Source organism: Zalophus californianus, chromosome 16 (assembly GCF_009762305.2).
Source record: "Zalophus californianus isolate mZalCal1 chromosome 16, mZalCal1.pri.v2, whole genome shotgun sequence".
Classification (NCBI taxonomy): Eukaryota; Metazoa; Chordata; class Mammalia; order Carnivora; family Otariidae; genus Zalophus; species Zalophus californianus.
Window position 1 is genome coordinate 38,088,120 of NC_045610.1, and position 22,734 is coordinate 38,110,853.

Below are 22,734 nucleotides of genomic sequence, written 5' to 3' on the forward strand. Positions count from 1 at the left end.
AAGCCAGAGGGGATACAGTTAGTCAATGAAGAAATGACTCGGTCACGGTCACACCTCGCAAGCGGCCCAGGCGGGACCACATCACAGGTACTCCCAGAGGCCAGCCGGTCTCTCGGCCAGGACCAAACCAGGTTTTCCAGGGCCGCTCCCCCCGCACCGGGAAGGGGCGGCTTCGGCCTCAGCGCCCGGGAAGTGAAAAGCAAAGGTCGGGGCAGGGGACCAACGGCTAGGCGAGAAGCCGCCCACCGCCAATAGCGGCCCGGGCTGCACTCAACGTCACGCTCCGCCGAGGCCAGCGCGAGCGCGCCCTGGGGAGGGGGCGTGGTCACAGCCTTCCGGAAATGACGCCATCCGGGGGCGTTCCTCGGCGGCGGCGGCGGCGGCGGCGGCGGCGCGCGGCCTGGGCTAGCGCTGGGCTCCGCGCGCCCCCCGCCCCCCTCTATGAGGCAGAGGCCGCGGCGGCCGTTAGCGCTGTCGCTCCGGGGGCCGCGGCGGGCGGGGCTCCGGCGGGGCCCGGCCTAGTCCCCACCCCAGCCCGGCTCCCAGCCGCCCGCCCTCCCTCCCTCTCCCCGATGCAGGGGGCCGAGCTCCGGGATGGCGAGGCGGCGGCGGCGGCCGCTTCGTACCGCGTCCTGAGCCGCCTGCTCGGCTATGGAGAGGCGGCCCCCGAGCCAGGCCCGCCGCCGCCGCCCCCGGGCCATGGCCCCCCGCCGCCACCCTTCCTCGCGCGGCCCGGTCCGCGGGGCTCCCGGCCGCCGCAGCTGATGGTGTTCCGCAACGTGGGTCGGCCGCCGGAGGAGGAGGACGCGGAGGCGGCCCCGGAGCCGGGACCCTCGGAACTGCTGTGTCCCCGGCACCGCTGTGCCCTGGACCCCAAGGCCCTGCCGCCGGGGTTGGCGCTTGAGCGAACCTGGGGCCCGGCGGCTGGACTGGAGGCGCAGTTGGCGGCTCTGGGGCTCGGGCAGCCGGCGGCGCCGGGGGTCAAGACGGTCGGTGGGGGTTGCTGCCCGTGCCCGTGCCCGTGCCCCCCGCAGCCGCCCCCTCCGCAGCCCCAGCCGCCTGCTGCCGCCCCGCAGGCCGGGGAGGACCCCACGGAAACGAGCGACGCGCTACTGGTCCTGGAGGGCTTGGAGTCGGAGGCCGAGAGCCTGGAGACTAACAGCTGCTCGGAAGAGGAGCTCAGCAGCCCGGGTCGCGGAGGAGGAGGGGGCGGCCGGCTTCTGCTGCAGCCCCCGGGTCCTGAATTACCCCCGGTGCCCTTCCCGATGCAGGACTTGGTCCCCCCAGGGCGCTTGGGTAGAGGGGATCCGCAGCCCCCGCCCCCGCCCCCGCCTCCTCCCGGGCCCCTCCGGCCACTGGCGGGCCCTTCTCGGAAGGGCTCCCTCAAAATCCGCCTCAGTCGCCTCTTTCGCACGAAGAGCTGCAACGGCGGCTCCGGCGGTGGGGATGGGGCCGGCAAGAGGCCTTCTGGAGAGCTGGCTACTTCTGCTGCGAGCCTGACAGACATGGGAGGCTCTGCGGGCCGGGAGCTGGACGCGGGGAGGTGAGACTGGCCGAGGGGCTGACTGACAAAACTTCTTTTCTTGTTTCATTTCCCTTTTATTCTGCTGCGAACATGCTTCTGACAATTCTTAGGATGTGCCTTTCATAAGGAGGCACAGAGACTTAGGGGTAAAGGTGGTGACATCGCCCATTAGGTCAGAGCTAAGTGGGGGAACAGTTTTCACTCTTAGGAAGTTCACTCCGGTGACGTTTCTCAGCTGGTTAGCATCCCTCCAGTTGGGAGATGATTTGAAACCATCCTCCCACCCCCAACCCTGGCCTGGCTTTTAAAGTTTTCCAAGGTGTCTGTCTACCATTATATCTGGTAGGGCGGTTGCTGGAAATGTTTGGTCTTTGGGGCAAAAAGTTGGTGTTGTAACCATTTAGCTTATTATTCTTTCTGTTTACCCCACCCCTTTCACACTCATGCCTACAAATGATGTGACACACGTGCAGTTGTAGGCCAGCAATTGTTTGGGTATCTCTGTTCAACATGTTAATGTTTTCCTGGTTGGTTTCTTAGATATACTTGGTATCTCAAGCCTGTGTGCTGACCACCGTCTGGGAGAATAGAAAATAGTTTGCTCTCAAGCCCATGTGAGTATTCTAAGTGTGAGGTATAGACATGGGTCCGTGAGTTCTAGGCCAGTTGATGAATATTCCAAACTTGGACGTCGATTTTTTTTCCTCTGCATTTCTGAAGGGTGGACAGCACTCTGGCATCCAGTATTAGGTCTGTATATTAGTTTAAAAAGCTGTCAACTTTTGTGTCAAGAAGTGAGACTTCCCTTGTGGTAACTGCCATTGTGGTTTGCACCGCTGAGTGGATTCTGAGCAAAGATTGGAATTGGTTTTGGTGCAGCTCATATGGTGGATTCTTGAGACACACTGGCAACCACAACCCAAGGCTGAAGAACGGGTAGACCAATAGATTTGAGAACTTTACTGTGTACCAGAATCATGTGGGGAGCTTTGGGAAAAGATCAGTATGCCTGAGGGCCCAAGAGTTTAAATTTCTACAAAGCTTCCCACATGACCCTGAAGTATGACCTCGACTGGGAACCACTCATCCTTGGACTTCTCCTTTCAGGGGAGTTTGCATGCCCCCAAGAGGAAAGTGTGGGGTCAATTATGACTTAGCTGCCCTTTCTGAAGAGTTGTGCCAGAGCATCATCTTGGGAATCAGACCCAACGCAAATTCCCTAAAGAAATCAGTAGGTTGATGTGTGTTGCCCCTGCAGGTAGACCTATGTTTCTGCCTTTGCTTCCCAGTGAACTTATGCTGGGAGCTCAGGTCTTAAAACGTGTGGCTGCCGAAACAGCTTTTTTGTTGTAGGCTCTGCATTCAATGCTCCACTTACCAGTATAGATGAAATTTTCATCAGATGGGGGGAGGGCAGGATTGAATCTGTGGGTAATGACATAGGATAGACTGCTAATTTTCTTGTGGTTTGTCTTGCCTTTGTTCCATATTGACCAGGACTTGGTCTAAGATTCCAGAGACGCTGAATATGAGGTGTGGCGTGAAATTAGCTGCTACGTCTAATGGATTAGGAAGGGAAAAGGCATATAATGTTATACGGTTTTTTGCCTTTGGAAGCAGAATTTAATGGTCATTGGCTGCTCTTTTACCAACCCTCACACTAAGCACAATACAGATTTCTGCTGCAGAGCAAATTGGGCTGTAGCTCTGCAAGGAAGCTTAGTTCAGGGCACTGGAGAATTACATTTTTTGGTCCAAGGGCTTTTTCTGATGAATTGGAGAAGAGCTAGGTATTTGTGTATGAACGTTTGGCTGACTGCTATTAGGAGGCAGTGTGTTGCACAGAGGACATGAACATCTAGATTCCGTTTACAACTCCAACATCTGTGGAATGTAGGCCAATTTTGTCTTCTTCGTGCTTCCTTTTTTTTTCATCTGTAAAATGGGAGTGATTATTGTCTTGTTCCTGTCCTTGTAGGAATTGAATGAAGACAAGAGAAATTGAGATGGAATATTTTGTGCTTTTGGAATAAGATTGAACTGGTAATTTTTTTTTTTTTAATGCTTAGGATTTGGTGCTGCTAGATTTGCTTGTTAGCTTTTCCACAGCTTACTATGTGCCAGTCTTGTTGGCAGTCTCGCAGCTGTGAGAAACTTGGTAAGTCTGGCTAGGGTAGTTGTGATTTCTATGGATCTGCACCTTCTAAGTCTGCCCTGTTGGGAAGAAGGATGAGTTTGGAATTTTAGGTTGTTCTCTTGTTTTGATTGGTAGGGACCTGGAGGCTGTGAGAAATGTCAGTCTTTTGCCAGAAGGTATATGACCCCCCTTCTTATTGTTGGTTGGAGTTAATTACGAGTCTCTGCAATCTTTGCTGTATAATTTGGGGCTTTTCAGTAACCTCTGGGTATGGTTCTCTTTGCCCTTTTCCACATCTGCCTTTCCCACAGCTATCACTAGAAAGTACTTCCTGCCGTCATTTTAAAAGGCTTAATAGTCTCCATATTTTAACATGAAGCAAACCTTTAGTTCCTTTTAGATGCTTTAGAGTCCTAGATGGACCTACCTGGATATACTGAGTCTTAAGTCTTGTGCGAATTAGCTTAGAGAACCCTTTTCAAGTGAAGGAAGAAATGGGCCCATCGACTAATCAGGTTTCTGTTCTGGAGAACTGGGCTAGGCCTTGTAACACACATATGTTGGAATTCAAAGAGCTGGGCTTGATGCCTGGGGGCCTCGGTGTGATATAGAATTGCTATTTCAGGAAAACCAGTGAAGTTCCCTTGTCTTTTTCACATATGTTGAAATGATTGTCTTCCTTTGTATTTGCTGAGAAATAGCATTTGATCTAACCTTTTAAAACCATCACCTAATACACACATGGTTGGAAATGGGTACCTTGTTCATTTTTCAAGGTTTGGTTTTTCCGAGTTAACAGTTGAGATTATTACTGGCTGTCTTCGTAATTGTGAGGTGGGAAAATGGAGAACAGTTCTGTAGTGGTTTCCTATTTGTTTGGAAAAAAGATAGAATTCTGGAAAGAGAGGCAGGCTGCCATTAGCCTGGGGCCCTGCTGTCGTGGACAGACCCGGCAGACATGAGAAAGCCTTTTCTGTTTCCTCGGGTCTTCAGGTCTCAGGGAGTCTTTTTGAGAAATAGCCTGACATGCTGAGGACAAGATGATTTTGTGGTGTGTGCTGAGGAAGTTCTGACTTTGGGTTTGGGTTTTGGGTCCATACTCCATGGATCTTTTCAACTCTCGTGCCACAAAGTGGTTGTGGTTGGCATCTTATCTTTTGGAATGAGCAACCTAACTTCAGAAATCTCTGTCCATTTGAGCCTGTGTCTTTCACTCCTTAACATTTTCCCTGCTAAAATCATTCCAAGGTTTTAGACGTTGGACCACGCCTCTTGGCTTTTCCCTGGAAGTTCCCTCCATAGGTTCTTCAGTTGGCGAATGATGGAGTTTTGGATCTGACCTTGCTGCACAGATGTCTGTGTATTGGAACTACAAATGAACACATGGTTTTTGTGCCTGCAGCACATGAACAGACACTGGCTTATGACGTGTTGGAAATGGCAAGGCTAGCTGACTTGGCACTGTGTGCTCTAGCAGGCTCAGAGGTAAATTGTGGCCATCAAACCTGGCATTTGGACATCTGAGTTTGGGAGTTACTGTAGAAAAGGACATGTTCAAGTCTTAGGACATCAGTAGATGGGGTTTATGGACAAGGGAGAGGGAGGACATCGTTATTTCATGGTTTATATTTTAGGTTTCAAGGAATTTGAAAAGTGGCCAGTGGTTTTATCAATGTGTTGTTGGCCCATCTAGTCTAATGCTTGTAAATTTTATCCCATGGATCTCTTGCCGTCCAGTTAGTAATTTACTGAGGCATTCTGTTTGTCATCTGTAGCAGAAGCAGTGGTGTAGCTGACACAAAGCACTGCTAGCCCCAAAGAAGACCTTTGCCTCAGGTCTTCTGCTGCCTCTGTCCTTTTCTGCCACCTGAGGTATAGCCCACCAGATCCTACCCCACCCTACCTCTCAAGTCTTTCTGCTGCTAAGATGCAAGTGGCACACTGGCAGAGTTAAAATGACTTAACTTTGCACCCTAATGCTTGTCAGGATGATCTGGGGAGGAATAAAATAACATGGGAATGTAGTATGGAAGGGTTAGTTAAAAATGTTACTGGAGCTGAATCATTCATGTTGTTTTCCCAAAACGGCACATCCAGCTTAGATGGGCTTTTATCGTTTTAAATGCTTCATGTCTACAAAAGGAGATACATAAAGTGTATGTACTATAATAATAATGAATTGCATACTTGGGTACCCACCACTAAGCTTAGCAAATAGAATGTTATCAGTATCTTTGAAGACCCCTGTGTGTTGCTTCCTGATTACATCTCTTCCCTCCCCCACGTAACCACCGTCCTCAGTTTTATGTTAATTGTTCCCTTGCTTTGTTTTTTATAGTTGTCTAGATTGGTCTTTTCATGAATGGCTGCCATTAGAATGCTCTCAGGATCCTTGAGACAGAAACTGCTTTGGATTTTTAGTTAGACAGTGTCTACCTGAAGAGAGAAGGAAGCACTTATTTTTATTATTAGCCTATCAGCCCCCTAGACCTTCTACTCTTCAAGCTTCCAGCCCCGAGGCCCCCTTATTTGCCAGAAAAAGCCATCCCAGGGCTCTCAAATGGCTCTGCCTGTGTTCAGATTCTGATGTATTTCTTTTTCTAGATCCTAGAAACTATGATTTTCTTCTGCAGAATGCCGGGGGTGGGGGAGAAGATGGGTCCCCACAAGATGTGTGCATTTGGGTACTGCCGTTCTTCAGTGCTTGGCACTGAAGAGCCTCGTCCCCAGCATGGGCAGATGGCAGAGTAATGCAGCTTCCTTTGAAAAGAGGCAAACGGCCAAATGGCTGAGGTGTGAACCCTTTGAGAGGCCAGTGCTTTAGGTTTCTACTTGCTGGGTTTAATGTTGTACCCAACAAGTTATCAAATAAAAATCAGCTTGGAAGCTCTTCAGTCTTAAAGTTCATGTCCAGCAGAATTAACTTTCCATTCCAGCCCTCTGGAGTGTTGGAACTAAGGTGCAGATGGTCAGGGTCAACTTTTATAAACAGAGGAGTCTGTGTGGTTGTGTCGTGTTTTGATGCAGCCATGTCTCCTGTGTGTGCCTTGGGTGGGGCAGGTACAGGGAGCGCCATCATTAGATGAGAAGTCTCAGCATCGAAGAAGTTGCAGAGGGAGTGTGAGAGGAATCCAGCGTCTTGGCTGTTTCTGAGTAAGGTCTTCACAATATGGTTTTGAAATTCTGTTTGAAGGGAGTCTCGAGAAGCTTAGATGTCTGTGTTAAAACAAATGCGTAAAGATCTTCCAAAGTCAAGTAATTTAAATAGGGTTTCATTTTGGATTTTCTGTGCGGCTTCTCTGTTGGTGCCTTTGAAGTTTTATTTAGTCCTTTGGGTGAGAGTAATTTTGGAAGGTGAGCCAGGTATAAGGCCTAGAGTCAGGCACTCAATTCGTGGGTTTTTTCCTTTTCCTTTTTTAAGTCTGGTTTGTTGAGGTATAATTTATGACCGCCTAAAATTCACCTTTTTTTTTTTTTATGTGTCCAGTTCTGTTAATTTTGGCAAGGATATACAGTCATATAAGCTCTGCCACAGGCCAGATAGAGCATATTTTTATCACTTCTGCAAGTTCTTTCCCTTGTAGTCAATTCAGTCTTCCTGAGGTGAGGTTTTTGAGCTTAGCACATTTCTGGCCAGAAAGTCTTTGTCAGTCTTTTGGATTTCTTTCATTTCTCACTGAAAAGCCAGTTGAAATTGGTACAAAGTGAAGTTACCTTTGGTGTATCTTTTCACAGGAGATCTGGGTTTTCCAGCTGGCTCCCCAGAGCAGGATCAAGAAGTCATGGGGAGAGCCATGTGACTGGCCACTCAGAGAGGGGAAGGGCCATTTTCTTTGGGAGCCAGGCAGAGCCCTTAACCTGAGGGGGCCCCCTTGTTAGCTGATGGCTTTGTACCATGGCTCGGGGCATTTGTGTAGAAATCAGGGATCTTAGTGGTTGAACATTGCCTGTGCTTCTTGTGCCATTCTCAAGACCAAATCTATTCCCTGGTTCCCTTTGGGACCTCTTGCACCTTGGGGCAGGGCCATAGGGAAAGTGTTTGCTCCGATATGACACCTGCTCAGGTCAAGAGCCATTTTCTTGGCTCCCTTATGAAAATCAGCCTTGCATCTGACTTCCTTCCTCTAGAAATGGACTTGCTAATTACCACTCAAGGTGTTTTACTTTTCCGTTATGCTGGGTGTGGAGAGATCCAAAGGGATTTCTCATGGCTTTGTAGGCTGAACTTTGTAGGCAAATCTAGTTAAGAAATTGCCTGAATTATTTCATTCTCCCCCTTTAAATTTTAGGCTTTATTACAAAAGTGTTGTTGACAGTGACTAGGATTTGCTTGGTTTTTCAGTGCATCTAGAATTGAGTGTCGTAGTGACTTAAATGTGTATGTGTTCATTCCCCCATCCTCCCTTATATTCTCTGTGTGCTCTCTCACCCCCTAGGAAACCCAGGTTGACAAGAACTCAAAGTGCCTTTTCTCCGGTCTCCTTCAGCCCCCTGTTCACAGGTAAGGGTGATTGCTCTCTTTTTCTTCTGACCTCTGAAAGCAGGAGTGTTCTGAGACCTGTCCGGGGACACTTGCAGATGCACCGCAGAGCAAGCTTCTGGTGGGCCTGCAGCCACTTCCTTCATTCCATGCCCGCTGGGGTTGGGGTGAGGCTATTTTTATGGTGTGGAATGTGTTCTTGACTTTGGAGTCTTTATAGTTGGAGATAGAGACTGCTGGTAATTAGGTAGCCCTGGCAGGTACACAGTGCTTCGTTCAGGGCCATCATGTATAAATTAAAAGTAGGAATTACAAATTTATAGGCTCATAAAGGACTCTCTAGAAGTCATACAATTCCTGTCCTTGCTTTCAAGGGAGTTCATGGATGATCTAATAAACATGATCCATGATTGTCTGGTCTATTTTTAAAGACTTTGGGCAAAGGGGATTATGTGAACTCTTGTCTTACCCATTTTAGGGGCCAGGAGTTCTTGCAGCTGTTAAGAGTTCTTCACTGTGTCTAATTTAAGTCTTTCCTATTGCAGCAGGGAACACAGTTGCTCAAGTAGGAAAGTGGTTGAATATCCTTTGGGCAACTGCCTTCTCCTTAATGGGGATCTTGTTCAGATAGGGAGCCTTTTTGTTAGTCAGTCATATATAGAGCTCCTGCTTAAGTAAGTGATAGAGAAGGTCTTTAGCATGCTGCCTCCAGTCTCAGGAACGGAGTACTCCTCATTGTGGTCCAACCAAAAAATCCTAACTTCAAACTCCTTTGGAGATTGTATCCCTCGAAAAGATGACAGGAAGAATTATGATTTAGGAATGAACATGTCCAGAAGATGTTCAGCAGGCTATTGGGACCCCTGTTACTGCATAGACTGCTGTGAGGTGTCAGAAGAAGTGAGTTGGTGTCTGTAATAGGCACAGATGGAGAGGGAGGCCTCTGTTCTTACCCGAAGCCCAGAATTAAAGAATCCTGTCCTGTAGCAGCATGTCTTTCTCGTTAATAATTGTTTCCTCTTTAAAGTAAGGAACGCTCACCCACATTTGTACTTTCAGGTTTGGTGTTCCTGTTTCAGACAGCCTCAGCTCTCTTGAATTACATTTTTTTTTTTCTTAATTACATGTTTTACTTGAGTGCTATACCTAGGGGCGCGTTGCTGGTTCAGTCAGTTAAGCGTCTGCCTTCAGCTCAGGTCGTGATCCCAGGTCATGGTCCCATGATCCCAGATCGAGCCCCACATTGGGCTCCCTGCGCAGCGGGGAGTCTGCTTCTCCTTCTCCCTCTGCCCCTACACCCGCTCATGCTCTCTCTCTCTCTCAAATAATAAAATCTTAAAAAAAAAATAAATAAGTGCTATACCTATCGTCCAGATCTCTGACCCTTCAGGAAACACACTTGTCTGAGCTCACTGCATTGCTCTGGGCTGCTAGGCTCTCAGTTACTAAGCTATGTGTTGAGTCTGGGCCCAGCTTCCCAGAGCTTCCACTGATGACTTTTAGTAGAGCTTTCTTTTTTTTCTTTTTCTCTCTCTCTCTTTTTTTTTAAGATTTTATTTTTTATTTTATTTTGACAGAGAGAGACACAGTTAGAGAGGGAACACAAGCAGAGGGAGTGGGAGAGGGAGAAGCAGGCTCTCCGCTGAGCAGGGAGCCCAGTGTGGGGCTTGATCCCAGGACCCTGGGATCATGACCTGAGCTGAAGGCAGACACTTAACAACTGAGCCACCCAGGCGCCCCTCTTTCTTTCAGTAAACTCTGCGCCCTACATGGGGATCGAACTCATAACCCTGAGATCAAGAGTCACATGCTCTACTGACTATGCCAGCCAGGGCCCCCTGGCAGAGCTTTTCTGCTTATCTTAATTAGTGCTCAAGACCTTTGTAAAAAACTGTGTATTAGATTGTGAAAGCCCAACTCTTGGCCTTTTAGAGATACTGGTTACCTCATTTTTTTAACTGGGAAATAATAAAATTCTAGCTGAGGAGCTAATTCAGCTTCCTGAATGAGAAAAAGTTGTTGGAAGTAACACCCTAAGGGCCAAATTAGAGAAATCTTGAGAGTCCTCCCCCTGTGGGTCAGGCCTACCAAAACTTGTGAGTCAGCCTTTGTTTTATAATACCCGTTACCCTCTGGTGACTGAAGTGGAGAGAGGGTAGATGGGCTTGGATGGCAAGAAGGGGGGTATATGCAGAGAACAGAACTGCATGATAGGCCGGAAATAGGAGAAACCATGTGCCATCCCCCATCAGGCTCCTCTGGAGCTTACCTGATTTGGCTGACTGTGGAAGTAGTTCATTATTAGGATTATAAATGCACTTTTTGGCCTTTGTAGCCTTAGCTATTAGGAATCAGTTGATATGCGAAATGGTTGGTTCTCTTATGGGTGAATATTCTGGAAAATTTAGATGTAGAAAGCTATTTAGGAAGAAGTTGGGGCTCACCTTGGGACCTTTATCTGCATTCAGGTTACCATGCAATTCTTACATTTTTCTGGCACTTGCTTTCCATGTCCATTTGGACTTGTAACAAGCTGCTTGCCTTGCTCCCTAAGGCAGAAATTGGTACACACATCTGTAAACATAAATGCTATGAGTTCCATTTGAATAAAGACCCCTTGTTAAGGTTACGTAGTCAGTGGCACAACCACAATTAATTGGCCTTTCCACTGTTAATCCTATGTTTCTGTCCTAAAGAATCCTTGACCTTTAACAGGACCGAGAAAGGATAGAATTTAAAATTGACTTGCCAGGTGTTTGGGGGTGATTCCAGCTCTGGGAAGCATTAGGTTTTGAGATTTTTGAGAGCCGGAGACCTCTAGCCTCCCTTGCTTGCCCTTTGCTTTCCTTTGCTTTCGACTTCAGCTGTGGGCAAGGTGCTTCCGTAACATGCTTGGTCTGTGAATCCCTCAGGTGAAACTGTGTCACTTGTGGACGTGGACATCTCTCAGCGGGGCCTGACCTCTCCACACCCTCCAACTCCCCCTCCTCCTCCGAGGAGAAGCCTCAGCCTCCTAGGTATAGTCTCTGCCCCTCTCTGCCTTCTTGCCCTAGTGGGAGGGGGTGAGCTCTAGAAACCTGTTGTTCTTTTCCAGGACTGGGTTTCTAATAATGACCCAATTATTCCCTGTCCCTTTCTCAGCACACTTGTCATCTCCCTAAGCAGTTAAATGGGTCTCTTACCTGCATGCTGTAACGTTTACTGTCCATATGTTGATTAGACCTGTATTTATCTTGCCCTGAATCTACCGGTAGTAGACTGCTTTAGGAATATCCTTACATTTCTGCTTTCAACAAAGGAAACCAGGTTAAGATGATTGTTGCCTCTGTGCAAAAAGACAGGGTGAAGGTCAGGCCATCTTGCTCCAGAGGGCAGCCTGATGATCCTTCTCCCTCTCCTCTGCTTCACCTCACTCATCTGTGCTCATATTTCTGAACCTCTTGCTTCTGTTCTCTCTTCTAGATGATATCAGTGGGACGCTGCCTACATCTGTCCTTGTGGCTCCGATGGGGTCTTCCCTGCAGTCTTTCCCCCTACCTCCGCCTCCTCCACCCCATGCCCCAGGTTAGCTTAGTTTAGAGGCAAGCCTTGTAAAAGTTGGGAGTACAAAGTAATATACTCTTGAAGGATGGGAGACGTCTATTTATGGAAATAATAGGACTTATGAGAAAGCTTAAATCTTATCCCCTTGGCTGGGCCAGAACTCCTTGGAATTGAGGCCAAGAAGTGGTTTTTCTAACCCATTTTCCCTGTGGAGGTGAATCTGACTTTTGTTAGGGATAAAAGACTATTGAATTTCTCACGTCTTTGCTGCCGAACCTGCTTTGCGGTCTCTGAGTAGATCTCACTTAGGAGACTGCCTTAATTTCCTAATGGTGAAGAGGTTTAAAGTTTTCAAAGTTCTCTGGTGTTTCTAAGCTTTTAGTATTTACTGCAGCCTTGTAAATAAGTACCAAGCATTTAGTAGCCCATACCTGCTTTGCCAGCCTCCAGTCCCCCAGGAGTAAAATGAATGAAATCAGCATTCTTTTCCACTTGCCTGGCAAAATCGTTCCTCTTCCTGGGCAAGTAAGCGAGTCACTATTTCCAAGGCTGCTTTACCGGCGCTTCACCTCGAGGTGGGAGAAGCTGGAATCGCTCTAGGCTGGTGAAGCCCCTGAAGTAGTCACCTTAGTCAGGTTAGTGAGCAGCTCCTCTAGCCCTCTCTTGGGGTCAAACGCCCCCACCCATCCTTCACAGCTTACACGAGCCCACACAGCTTTTTGTTACAGCCCATCCAGCTCCTTTCCACTGCTTTGGCGTCCACCCTTTCCAGCTTAGCTTCTAATGCCTTGCGCCTCTTCAGTTAGCATCTCTGTTTTGTGGGGAGGGTCTGCTTGTGCTTGGGAGCCGGGAGGGTGAACAAGTGACCGCCACTCTCTTGCCCGGCAGATGCATTTCCCCGGATTGCTCCCATCCGAGCAGCTGAATCCCTGCACAGCCAGCCCCCCCAGCATCTCCAGTGTCCGCTCTACCGGCCCGACTCAAGCAGCTTTGCCGCCAGCCTTCGAGAGTTGGAGAAGGTAGGCGGTGCCCGGAGACTGGCGGCTGGCCTCCTCTCCCACTCTCCTTCTTCTGTCCTGGGCTCTCCTTGTCTTATTTTTAGAGGAAGAGTAGTTCTCTTGCCTCTATATTTACAGTGCCAAAGCAATATGCTGCTATGATCAATTCCATAAGGGACGTTGTAAAATGGAATCTTGGAGAAAAACATTTGAATGTGGTGAAGAACGGTTATGGAGAACTGTTTACTTAGTGGAAGCTGACTTTGACAGATTAACTGACCCAGTTCCCTCTCCTTTCTTTGTCGGGCCCTGGTAATGGGACTGTAAGCTTATTCTTCTGTTACTCTGGAGGGGTAAAATGAATGAGCCTGCTGTTCATTGCTAATGGTTAAGACACTCTTAGCAGCTCTTGCCTAGTGAAATGTTTTAGAAGTGATGGGAGGGTGGGGATTCTCCTGCGGTAAAATCGATAGTGCTGAAAACGTGCACCTTTCCCCCATGCTGTGAAGTACTTGACCACTTCTTGTCTTTGATAGTGTGGTTGGTACTGGGGACCAATGAACTGGGAAGATGCAGAGATGAAGCTGAAAGGGAAGCCAGATGGCTCTTTCCTGGTACGAGATAGCTCTGATCCTCGTTACATCCTGAGCCTCAGTTTCCGGTCACAGGGTATCACCCACCACACGAGAATGGAGCACTACAGAGGTAAGAGATGCTGCTGTTTGGGGAAAGCCTTCTTCCCCCTTTGCGGGTCTCTACTCTTGCTATCTGGCCTTTTTGCGGGAAGGTTTTTTAGAAGTGGAACTATGGATAGGGAGGAAAACCTCATACTCCGTTGAATGTTGTTATGGGTACTGGTTTCAGTCCTAGAAGGAATGTTGGCAGGGGTAGGGAGGAAGGTGAGGGTTCTGTTGAAAAGTATTCTCAGCATTTCTCTCCAAAAGACGAGGGCCTGAACAAGACTGTCAAACAGAGCAAAGCCGGTAGAATTCTCTTGATAGAAGGAAGAAATAACCTAGGACCTTTCCACAAATTCTCCCAAGCTCCGTTCGTAATTAGACTTAACGCGTGATGTCGCTTCAACTTTCACCGCTATGTAGGTAATTTCTGTATCTGTATCTCATAAAGAAAAAATAATTAGACTTAACATCTAGAGAGACTTCTATTAAATCCTGTACACAAAGAGGAGAATTTAGTTTTCATCCTGTGACTGTCCTGTAAGTGAATTTCTTTGCCTGAGAGTCGCATCGGCTCTTCCTGCCAGACAGCATGGTGATAATTTCTTTAGGTCACCTCTGTGGTCTCTTAGGAAATAGTCACCAGAACTCAGAGACTTTGTGGGATCAACATGCTTTAGACTATCTGCCTTCCTTCCTGGGGGGTCCCTCCTCCTCTGTGGTCAGCTGGTGCTGAATGCTGTGGTCGTGTATAGAGCTGATTTGTTCAACCCTGCTGTCTGGATTGACTTTGCATCGTGGCATTCTGTGTTTGACCTGGGCCAGAAACTCGTGACGGTCAGCAGTGGCAGGGCTGAGTACTACATCCTTTGTCTCCGAGTAACTGCCTGTGTTACAAATTTGAAAAGTGGAGAGAACTTTGGGGAATTTCAGGGATCAGCCTTAAAGGAGCTGTGTTAGCCACAGCCTCACAAGCAAGAGTCTCTTGCAGGCTCTTCTCAGCCCCCACCATGTCTTTTCTGCTGTCAGCCATGTTGTGCTGTATGTATCTGGTTTGCTTCTCACGTGGGGCAGGAAGTAGCGTGTTACGCCAGCATAGCTTTGTCCATGGTTTCCTCTGTCCCCACCCCTGCCTTAAAGGTGCATGAAGAGAGAGGCCCTTCAGTCCACAGACCTGAGAATTAGTTAGATAGCTGTGGCCTAGCCTGCTTGCCCCCTCTCCTGCTATTTCCAAAGGCCAAAATCAAACCAGAAAAACACCATGCAAAGAAAAGCATTTTCAAATGAAGTATTTTTTTTTAAAGATTTTATTTATTTATTTGACAGAGGCACAGTGAGAGAGGGAACACAAGCAGGGGGAGTGGGAGAGGGAGAAGCAAGCTTCCCACTGATCAGGGAGCCTGATGCGGCCTCGATCCCAGGACCCTGGGACCATGACCTTAGCTGAAGGCAGACGCTTAACGACTGAGCCACCCAGGCACCCCTCAAATGAAGTATTTTTATAAATCTATGAAAATGATGAATGACTGGGCCATGAGAATGAGGAATAAATGCCTGACCTCTAAGGTCCCTGATAGGCAAGAGGCCGGTAAGGAGAGAACCTTCAAATGGTGCTCCAGTTACTTTTTGTTCAAAGGGGCTTTTCTTCCTCGAATAAATGGAATTTTTAATAGAAGCCTTGTGGGTCTTTCAGTTGCCAGTTTAATGGAGCATTTGTCTTTATCTTTTTGAGTGATATTGTAAGAGTAGCTAGAGAGACTCAAATCTGTAGTTCTCTTGGATTCCGTCCCTTTTGTGGGTGATTGCTTTGCATTTAGTGCTTGAGTTTTTGGTTTGTTTTTAGTCATGGAGTTCAGTTTCCCTTTTGCTTTTGGGACTCTAAAATTTTGGGGTGGGATCTTTGCAACATACTGGGGGGGGTGTGAATTGAGAAGTTAAAGAAGAAAAGACTTAGAATTTGATGTTTTGTGCGTAACACCTGAATGAGTGAGACTTGCAAAACCACTCTTCCTTTCTTGCCTCGACTATTCCATGAATGCTTGAACACAGAGTTTCTTGAAGGGATGGCATTTCAACTGGCTTTTGCTATGGCAGTCTTTTTTTATGGTCTGTGATTTAAGGATTAGTGTTCATACTAATGTCTTATTAAAGGTGATTTCTTCCTTTCCATTCATTGTGGAGCAAACAGGAACAGGCGTCTTCAGGGACCTCTGTCTGACAGCTTGCCCACAAATGACCCTCCCAGAATTGTGAATCGTTTCAATGTTTAAGTGAGCTTCCCAGATGTTTTAAAAGTAAGTTTTTACATCTTTACCTCTCCCTGATTTTCCATGGCAGGAACTTTCAGCCTGTGGTGTCACCCCAAGTTTGAGGATCGCTGTCAGTCAGTGGTGGAGTTCATTAAGAGAGCCATCATGCACTCCAAGAATGGGAAGTTCCTCTATTTCTTGAGATCCAGGGTTCCAGGTAAGGCTAGAGTTACATTAATTATATAACTTACTTGGGTATGATGCATTATAGTATCAAAATGTGTCCCCCTGCCTCCCAGAAAAAGCCACACTTACTTGAAGTCCTTTTTCCTGGCTCTTCCTGGAGTCCAGTGGTTAATCTCCTGCTCTTGTACATTAATCCTTCAACATACTGAGAAGGAATCTTTGCTTTTCTGAACACACGAATGAGAAAATGGATCCCATCTCGCTGCCCGGGCGTCATGTGAATATTTAACATTCAGAGGTGTCTCCTTGTCCCTGATCCAGGCATCTCACGCTTCCATGTGAAGCAGAGAGGTGAGAACTTGCTCAGGTCATTTCTACGGGAACAGGGAAGGTAAAAAAGTATTCACTAGAAAGGCCACGGTGAGTGTCAAGGAGGCTGAATTCAATGACAGTCTGCTGTGGATTTTGTCCATTCGTACTGAACTTGCTGTTAAAGAGTAGATGGTTCTTGTTGATTCTTATATCTCTACTAGCATTAAATATAAAGACATTTCTCCATTTGGGAGCTTTGGGAAGTTCCGTTCCCATCCTTGCTGGCGTGGTTATATAGTCTTTCTGCCCACTAAGTAGGGAGCTAGCTATCTAATCTCTCCCGAAGGGAGGGAAGGGATGGTTTGGAGGAGTCTGTCTGCTTTTATAGGGTTGGGGAAAAGCAAAATGACAAGCATATTAATTGAGGAATTTGTAAGATACAAACAGATTAAAATGAGAACTTCATGCGTTCCCAGTGAATCAAATTGAGATTCTTAAACAAACTGTGTGCCAAGAAATTGCTTTAAAAAGAAGTTCCAGGGGAGCCCCAGGCAGAACATCAGTAACAGGATTGAACCAGGTTACAGGAATGTGTTTTATAATCTTGGTGATTTAAATAAGGCATGATGGGTGAAAACTGTATTAATTCTCACTTCATTTCATATTTGCTTCAGCGCTGTCAACACAGTTGGGTCTCATGCAGTTGACTTGGTTAAAGGGAAAAGTTAGAATCCTTTCTTATAGGAATTGACTCTTTAGTAATTTTTAAAGTTTGTGGCTTTTGGAGGTTATTTATTTAGCAAGCACTTATTCTGTAACTCGGTATCAAAAATAAGCCGTATTTCTACCCTCAGAGATCTCATGGCCTCAGAAAGAGGACAGGTAGGAAGATAAAGGCAAGAGCACATGTAGAACTCAGTACAAGGCAGGGCGGTCAGTGGTGGGTGATTGACAAGGGCGGGGAAGCAGCTCTGTTTGTGGGTGAACCAGGGAAATCCTCTCAGAGGATTCTGGAGTCTGAAGCATATATCTACTTGTAGAGTATTTGAGAGACTTGGACTCTGCTATTAGCTCATTTCATTCTACAAATGTGCCCTGCCTGCAGAAATTTTAACTAAGATTCTTAACATTGGTAAGGGTTAGAACTTGTAACAGTTGCTACTATTTATTGACTGTGTATCCTGTGCCAGTTACTTTGTCAGGTTCTTTATTTAAACAGCTCTCATTTCAAAAAAAATTTAAAAAAATAAACAGCTCTCATTTCTTACAACAACCCAAAGTTAGCAAATAGATTGGTCTATTTATAGATAAGACCATTTTCATTTGACAGTGAAGAAACTGAGGCTGAGGCTCAAATGTGAAGTCGCTTAGCTGATCAGTGCTGAAGTCAGAGTTCAAACCCAGGCTCAGCTGACTCCAAATCCTGTGCTTTATTTGCTACCAGTCTGTTACTGGGGAAAAGTAACAGCAAGCAAATTGAAAGCTGAGTTTGCTGAGACTTGTGGAGACTACATAAGGAAGTCAGAAGTGTTATTAATGGAGGGTGTCTTTTTAGGACCTATGAGGAATGCTACAGAGGGGATATCTACTTGCACTTAAAATTGTTTTTTTGTTTTTTGTTTTTTTTTTTAAAGATTTTATTTATTTATTCATGAGAGACAGAGAGAGAGAGAGAGAGAGAGAGAGAAGCAGAGGGAGAAGCAGGCTCCCAAGGAGCAGGGAGCCCGATGCGGGACTCGATCCCAGGGACCCTGGGATCATGACCTGAGCCAAAGGCAGACGCTTAACCATCTGAGCCACCCAGGCGCCCCTGCACTTAAAATTGTAATCAAACTGAGAAGGCAAAGCAGAGTTAGTATTTGCTCCTAGACCCTATGTGACCTCTCTTTGAAGGACTGGGACAAAAGGCAACGTCAGTGTTCTCCCTTACCGTGGTTTGCTGTCCTCCTTTGCTTGTCATAAAAGTCTAGGCGTTCTGTGAGGTTGATTCTGTGAGGGACTTGGTGTGAAGAAGAGGTAGGGATTAGCATTTGAGTTGAGCTTTCTCAACCTACACCAGGGATTTTAACTCAGTAGATTCCAAAAGGAGCCTGTTTGTTGAGACTTTGGGATGATAACTGAATGCCTACAAGGGGCCACGGATTATTTGATTTAGCCCTTACAAAATCCTTTAAAGGGATACTACAGTCTCTCTTCTTTCTTTTCTTTCGTTCTTTTTTTGATACAGATTAAGAAACTGAGGTACAGTGGGGTGCCGGGGTGGCTCAGTCGGTTAAATGTCCTACTCTTGATCTCAGCTCAGGTCTTGATTTCAGGGTTTTGAGTTTGAGTCCCACATTGGAGGCCAGCATGGAGCCTGCTTAAAACACACACACACACGCACACACACCCACCCACCCACCAACTGAAGTACAGTGAGTTGCAGAGCCAGGATTCAAAGTCAGGTTTTCTTTCCAGCTCAGTACTAGAGCTGACTGCACTAACAGGGCCTGCAGACTTGTGTTAAAGGGATGCCAGGGCTCATAGGAATCATAAAGTTAGGGCTAATGGAAAAGTTCTGGATGGTGGCAAGTAAGAAGCAGAAGGAAGGACATGAGTTAGAATAAATGGAGTAGTTGGCATCAAAGGAGGGACCCCGAGTAAAAATAAAAATGATGGCACCTGATCTTAGTTTCCCCCTTATCTCTTTTTAGTAGTGGAACATAGTCATAACAAATCCGAGGTCACTGTTTGCATCTCAGTCTGGGCCATTCCACAGTTACAAACTAAACTCCTAACACCACCAGGCAGCAGTCTCAAAAAGAGAATATGATGGGATTGGCACAGAACCCTTGATGCTGTTCGAGCCAAAACTCAGTGAGCATATCCTTCTTAGCTGGGGGGGGATCTTCATCATCTGTGAAGTGCATGAAGAGAAAATACTTTTTTAAAAGATTTTATTTTTAACTAATCTCTATACCCAACACAGGGCTTGAACTCACAACCCTGAGATTGAGTTTCGTGCTCCACCAACTGAGCCAGCCAAGTGCCTCCAATACCTTTTGTTTTTTAATTGTACTTTGAATTGCACAACTCTAAGGAAAATTGGTCTCTCTTTTGTAACCATCATTAATCTTATAATTATTTGTTTTGTTCAGTGACAAAAACTTCTCTGTATCCCAGGATACAGAATCTTAATTCTGCACTATTGACATTTTGGCCTGGAAAATTCTGGTCTTCAGGGAACAGTTTGGTTTGGCAGAAAGATCTATGTGTGGGGCTGCTCAGACTTGGAAGACATGTGTCACCCCTAACCTAGTCCTTGTTGGGGGGAGAAAAAAACAGTGAAGTGGCTGGAAACTGGATTGGTGCCCAGGACCCGTGGTATGAAGGACCAGAAGAAGGTTCCTGATGATCACTGTCCACCTCGCCCTTTCCCTTTTTGCTGTCCTGGTGTCTTATTTCAGATTTATTTCCATTTCTGACCTCTTCTGTTAACATGCTCTGGATGTGAGAGCTCCAGTTGTTTGCTGTGTTTGGGGGCAAACAGTAAATGGTCAGGTTGACAGCAGGAAATATCAGAGAATTAACAGGTTTCAAATTGCTATTTGTGAGCCTAAGGCTAAAACTAACACAATTAAATAGGCAAGTATATATGGTCATTAAAATTCAAGTAGGCAAACTGTCAGATAATTTTATGCTGCTTATTATCCTGATCTCTTTAAGCACAAGTCCGATAGTACTGTGTCTTTGGGAATAAATAATTAGATACATAAATTACCTTTATCTCTGAAACATCATGTTGAACTTAGCATTATTACAACCCACCCCCAAAAGCTTTTTTGTTTGCCATAGTTTAATTTACTAAAGAATATTTTTTAAAACATATGAGAGAGAGGGTAAATTCAAAGAGGCCTTTGAACCCAGTACCATTTTAAAACCACTTGAGTTTAAATATATTCAAGAGAGTAATTCATGTGTGATTTTTTTTTTTTTTTTTAAATAGTGTATGAGTGGAGAGGACCAGTCATGTGAGTGGAGGAGGCTACTGTGCTTCCAAGGATAAGCCCGAGGATTGAAGGGATAGGAGCAAGGAGAGGAGTGAGAGAGGCCAGTCATGAATCAAAGTGCTGGGGCTCTCCTGGATAGCGCCCTCAGCAGACAGCAGAGGGGCAGGTGCTCTGGGGAGACAGAACTGAAGAACCCTCCTTTGAAGTTCTGTGAGCTCAGCTCTTCCTCAGACAGAGCAGGTGCTCATGGCAGGCTGGCTTTGTTGGTTCTGTACTGCGAGCAAGTTCTCTGAGCCCCCAGTAGACCTCAGTTTCTTCATATGTGAAATGGGGATAATTGTGATACCTACCTCAAAGTACAGTTTTGAAGACTAAATGAGTTAAATGTTTTTAAGTCAAGCCTGCTTGCTTAGTAACAGTATAATATGTATGTTGACTTTTTTCTTTTTTAGAAAGTCTGTTATCAATGACCATGCAAAGGCTCTGGGAGACAATCTGCAAGCTTTAATTTTTTTCTTCTCACGCCTTCAAACAAAACTTAAAAATGTTTGAAATTAAACTCCTAAAACAGTAGTAGACCGATAAGTTGTGCCTACAGAATTTCTTTTGATAGGACAGCGACTGAGAAAAGAATTCTTTAAAAGATTGTGTAGCTCAGATTCTTTCTTAGAGCAGTTTGCTTATTTACGTGCTGTAGCCCTTTTGTTTATTGAAACCAGAATATTCTTTGTTCCCTCGGACCAGTTTCAGTGTCCCTGCTATTGTGGATGTTTCTGTTCTGTGGCACTGACCCCTGGCGTGGGCGGGGTGGGGGCTGGAATTTCCCAGCATCAAGCCCGCTGAAGTTGATGAAAGCAGGGTGTGGGGCTCCCGTTGGGCCTGGTTGGCATCAGTCAGAAGGCACTTTGGCACTGAGTGGTACTAATTCCAGCTTCCCCAAGCTAGTGTCATTGCTTTTCTTTTAAAAGCATCATCTTTTTTTCTGTTCCTAGACCCAGCCTAAAACTTCAGGAGCAAGGAGGGGTTGGAGGAGGAGAAGTGGGGGGTGGGGGAGGGTTATGGGAAATAAGAGGTGGTTAAACCCGCTGGTCCTGGCTTGAAGTAAATGGCAGGAGTGATAGGCTTGTAGCCTTGATCCCAGCCATTGCCTTCTGCTTACCAGCCTCTTAGTTGGGATTGGTTGGGGACTCCTCTAAGCAGCCTTTCTGAGTTCTCCCCTTCAGGATGCTGCTAGATGTGCTCTCGCAGTATCCCCCATTCTTAGCAGGGGTGCTTTGATTCCTGCTCTTCACGGAGAGCCTCAGGCCTGGGATTGGCCACGTGGCTCCAAGTAAAGTCTCTAGCTTGGTGGTTTTCATTGGGCTATTCTGAAGAGCGAGACTCTTAGCTGTGAAGAATAGTGCTAGGGAGGCCCTTGGCAGAGCAGAATCGAGTGTCTTGAGTGAAATACAGTGGTAATGCTTCTGCAAATGGAAATCAGCAGTTCTTTGTGGAAGGGAGCTTTTGCACAGAACGCACATGTGAACTATAAAGAAGCCCTATTTCCCTTCCCTGGATTCGCTTCATAAGGGGAATTGTAGTTAGCTGCATTCCTTCTGAATATGTCCTTGGTTTTCATTCTTGAAGGACTGCCACCAACTCCAGTCCAGCTGCTCTATCCAGTGTCTAGATTCAGCAATGTCAAATCCCTGCAGCACCTTTGCAGATTCCGAATCCGACAGCTCGTCCGGATAGATCACATCCCGGATCTCCCACTGCCTAAGTACAATGGGGTCTTTCGGGTCGGGGCAGGAATGGAGGCTTAGTTAGAAACGTGAGTGAGGCCTGCCAGCTGATAGCACAGGCAGAGCCTGGCGCTCTTCACAGGCATCCTCCTTTCACTTCTCGCGTGTCTTAGCACCTAACTCTAGAAGTGTCACATGGCAGCTAGAAGGGAGGAAGGTGTGTGTGTGTGTGTGTGCATAAGCCTCCCTTCTGCAGTCTCTACGAAGAGTGGAATGGAGGTGGTAAGAGGGAGGGAGACAGAGCTATAACAAGTGAGAATGTGGCAAGTTTCTTTGGTCAGCCAAGTTTTTTTGTGTAGTCACAGCCATACAGGGGTTGAAGAAGAAGGAAGGCTTGAACAAAGGTGGTCTTTTGTTTATGGTCTTTGTAAATAACACTTTATGTGTATCCCTCTTGTGTTTTTCACAGACCTCTGATCTCTTATATCCGAAAGTTCTACTACTATGATCCTCAGGAAGAGGTGTACCTGTCTCTAAAGGAAGCGCAGCTCATTTCCAAACAGAAGCAAGAGGTCGAACCCTCCACGTAGCGAGGGGCCCCCTGCTGATCGCCACCAAGGGTATGAGCTCTCTGCCTTACTGTCCAGCCAAGTGTCTCCCTGAACAGTTACCGTCATGTGCTGGGCCTCACCCTCCTCCCCCACACCCCATGTGTATACTCCGGATCCAGATGTCTGCCCAGAGAGTCACCAAATCTGATAACGGGGTCCCCAAGGGGGCACATACACCAAATGGGAGAAGAGCAGACAGACAGGAGGGGCTTAAAAAGTATTTGCCAAGCAACATGCAAGCTAAGCACCGAATATAAATGAGGAGAACACACAAGTGTAGCTTAGTGTGGGGCCTTCTCTCAT

The 22,734-nt window shown here is 46.6% G+C and overlaps 1 protein-coding gene across 3 annotated transcripts in view; it reads left to right on the forward strand.

Annotated features, from left to right (window-relative positions):
- The first annotated feature begins 383 nt into the window (after nt 1-383).
- Nucleotides 384-22,734, forward strand: part of SOCS7 (suppressor of cytokine signaling 7) — a 30,967-nt gene continuing 8,616 nt past the window's right edge. Inside the window, exons 1-9 of one of the 3 annotated variants that reach the window (XM_027625852.2) lie at nt 384-1,543; nt 8,099-8,163; nt 11,055-11,159; nt 11,605-11,706; nt 12,574-12,704; nt 13,220-13,388; nt 15,698-15,826; nt 21,723-21,858; nt 22,290-22,440. In XM_027625852.2, coding sequence (XP_027481653.1) covers nt 573-1,543; nt 8,099-8,163; nt 11,055-11,159; nt 11,605-11,706; nt 12,574-12,704; nt 13,220-13,388; nt 15,698-15,826; nt 21,723-21,858; nt 22,290-22,410 — 1,929 coding nt within the window. In that variant the 5' untranslated portion in view covers nt 384-572 and the 3' untranslated portion in view covers nt 22,411-22,440. The remainder of the gene's footprint in view (nt 1,544-8,098; nt 8,164-11,054; nt 11,160-11,604; nt 11,707-12,573; nt 12,705-13,219; nt 13,389-15,697; nt 15,827-21,722; nt 21,859-22,289; nt 22,441-22,734) is intronic. The other 2 variants (XM_027625853.2, XM_027625854.2) reach the window with 2 other exon arrangements.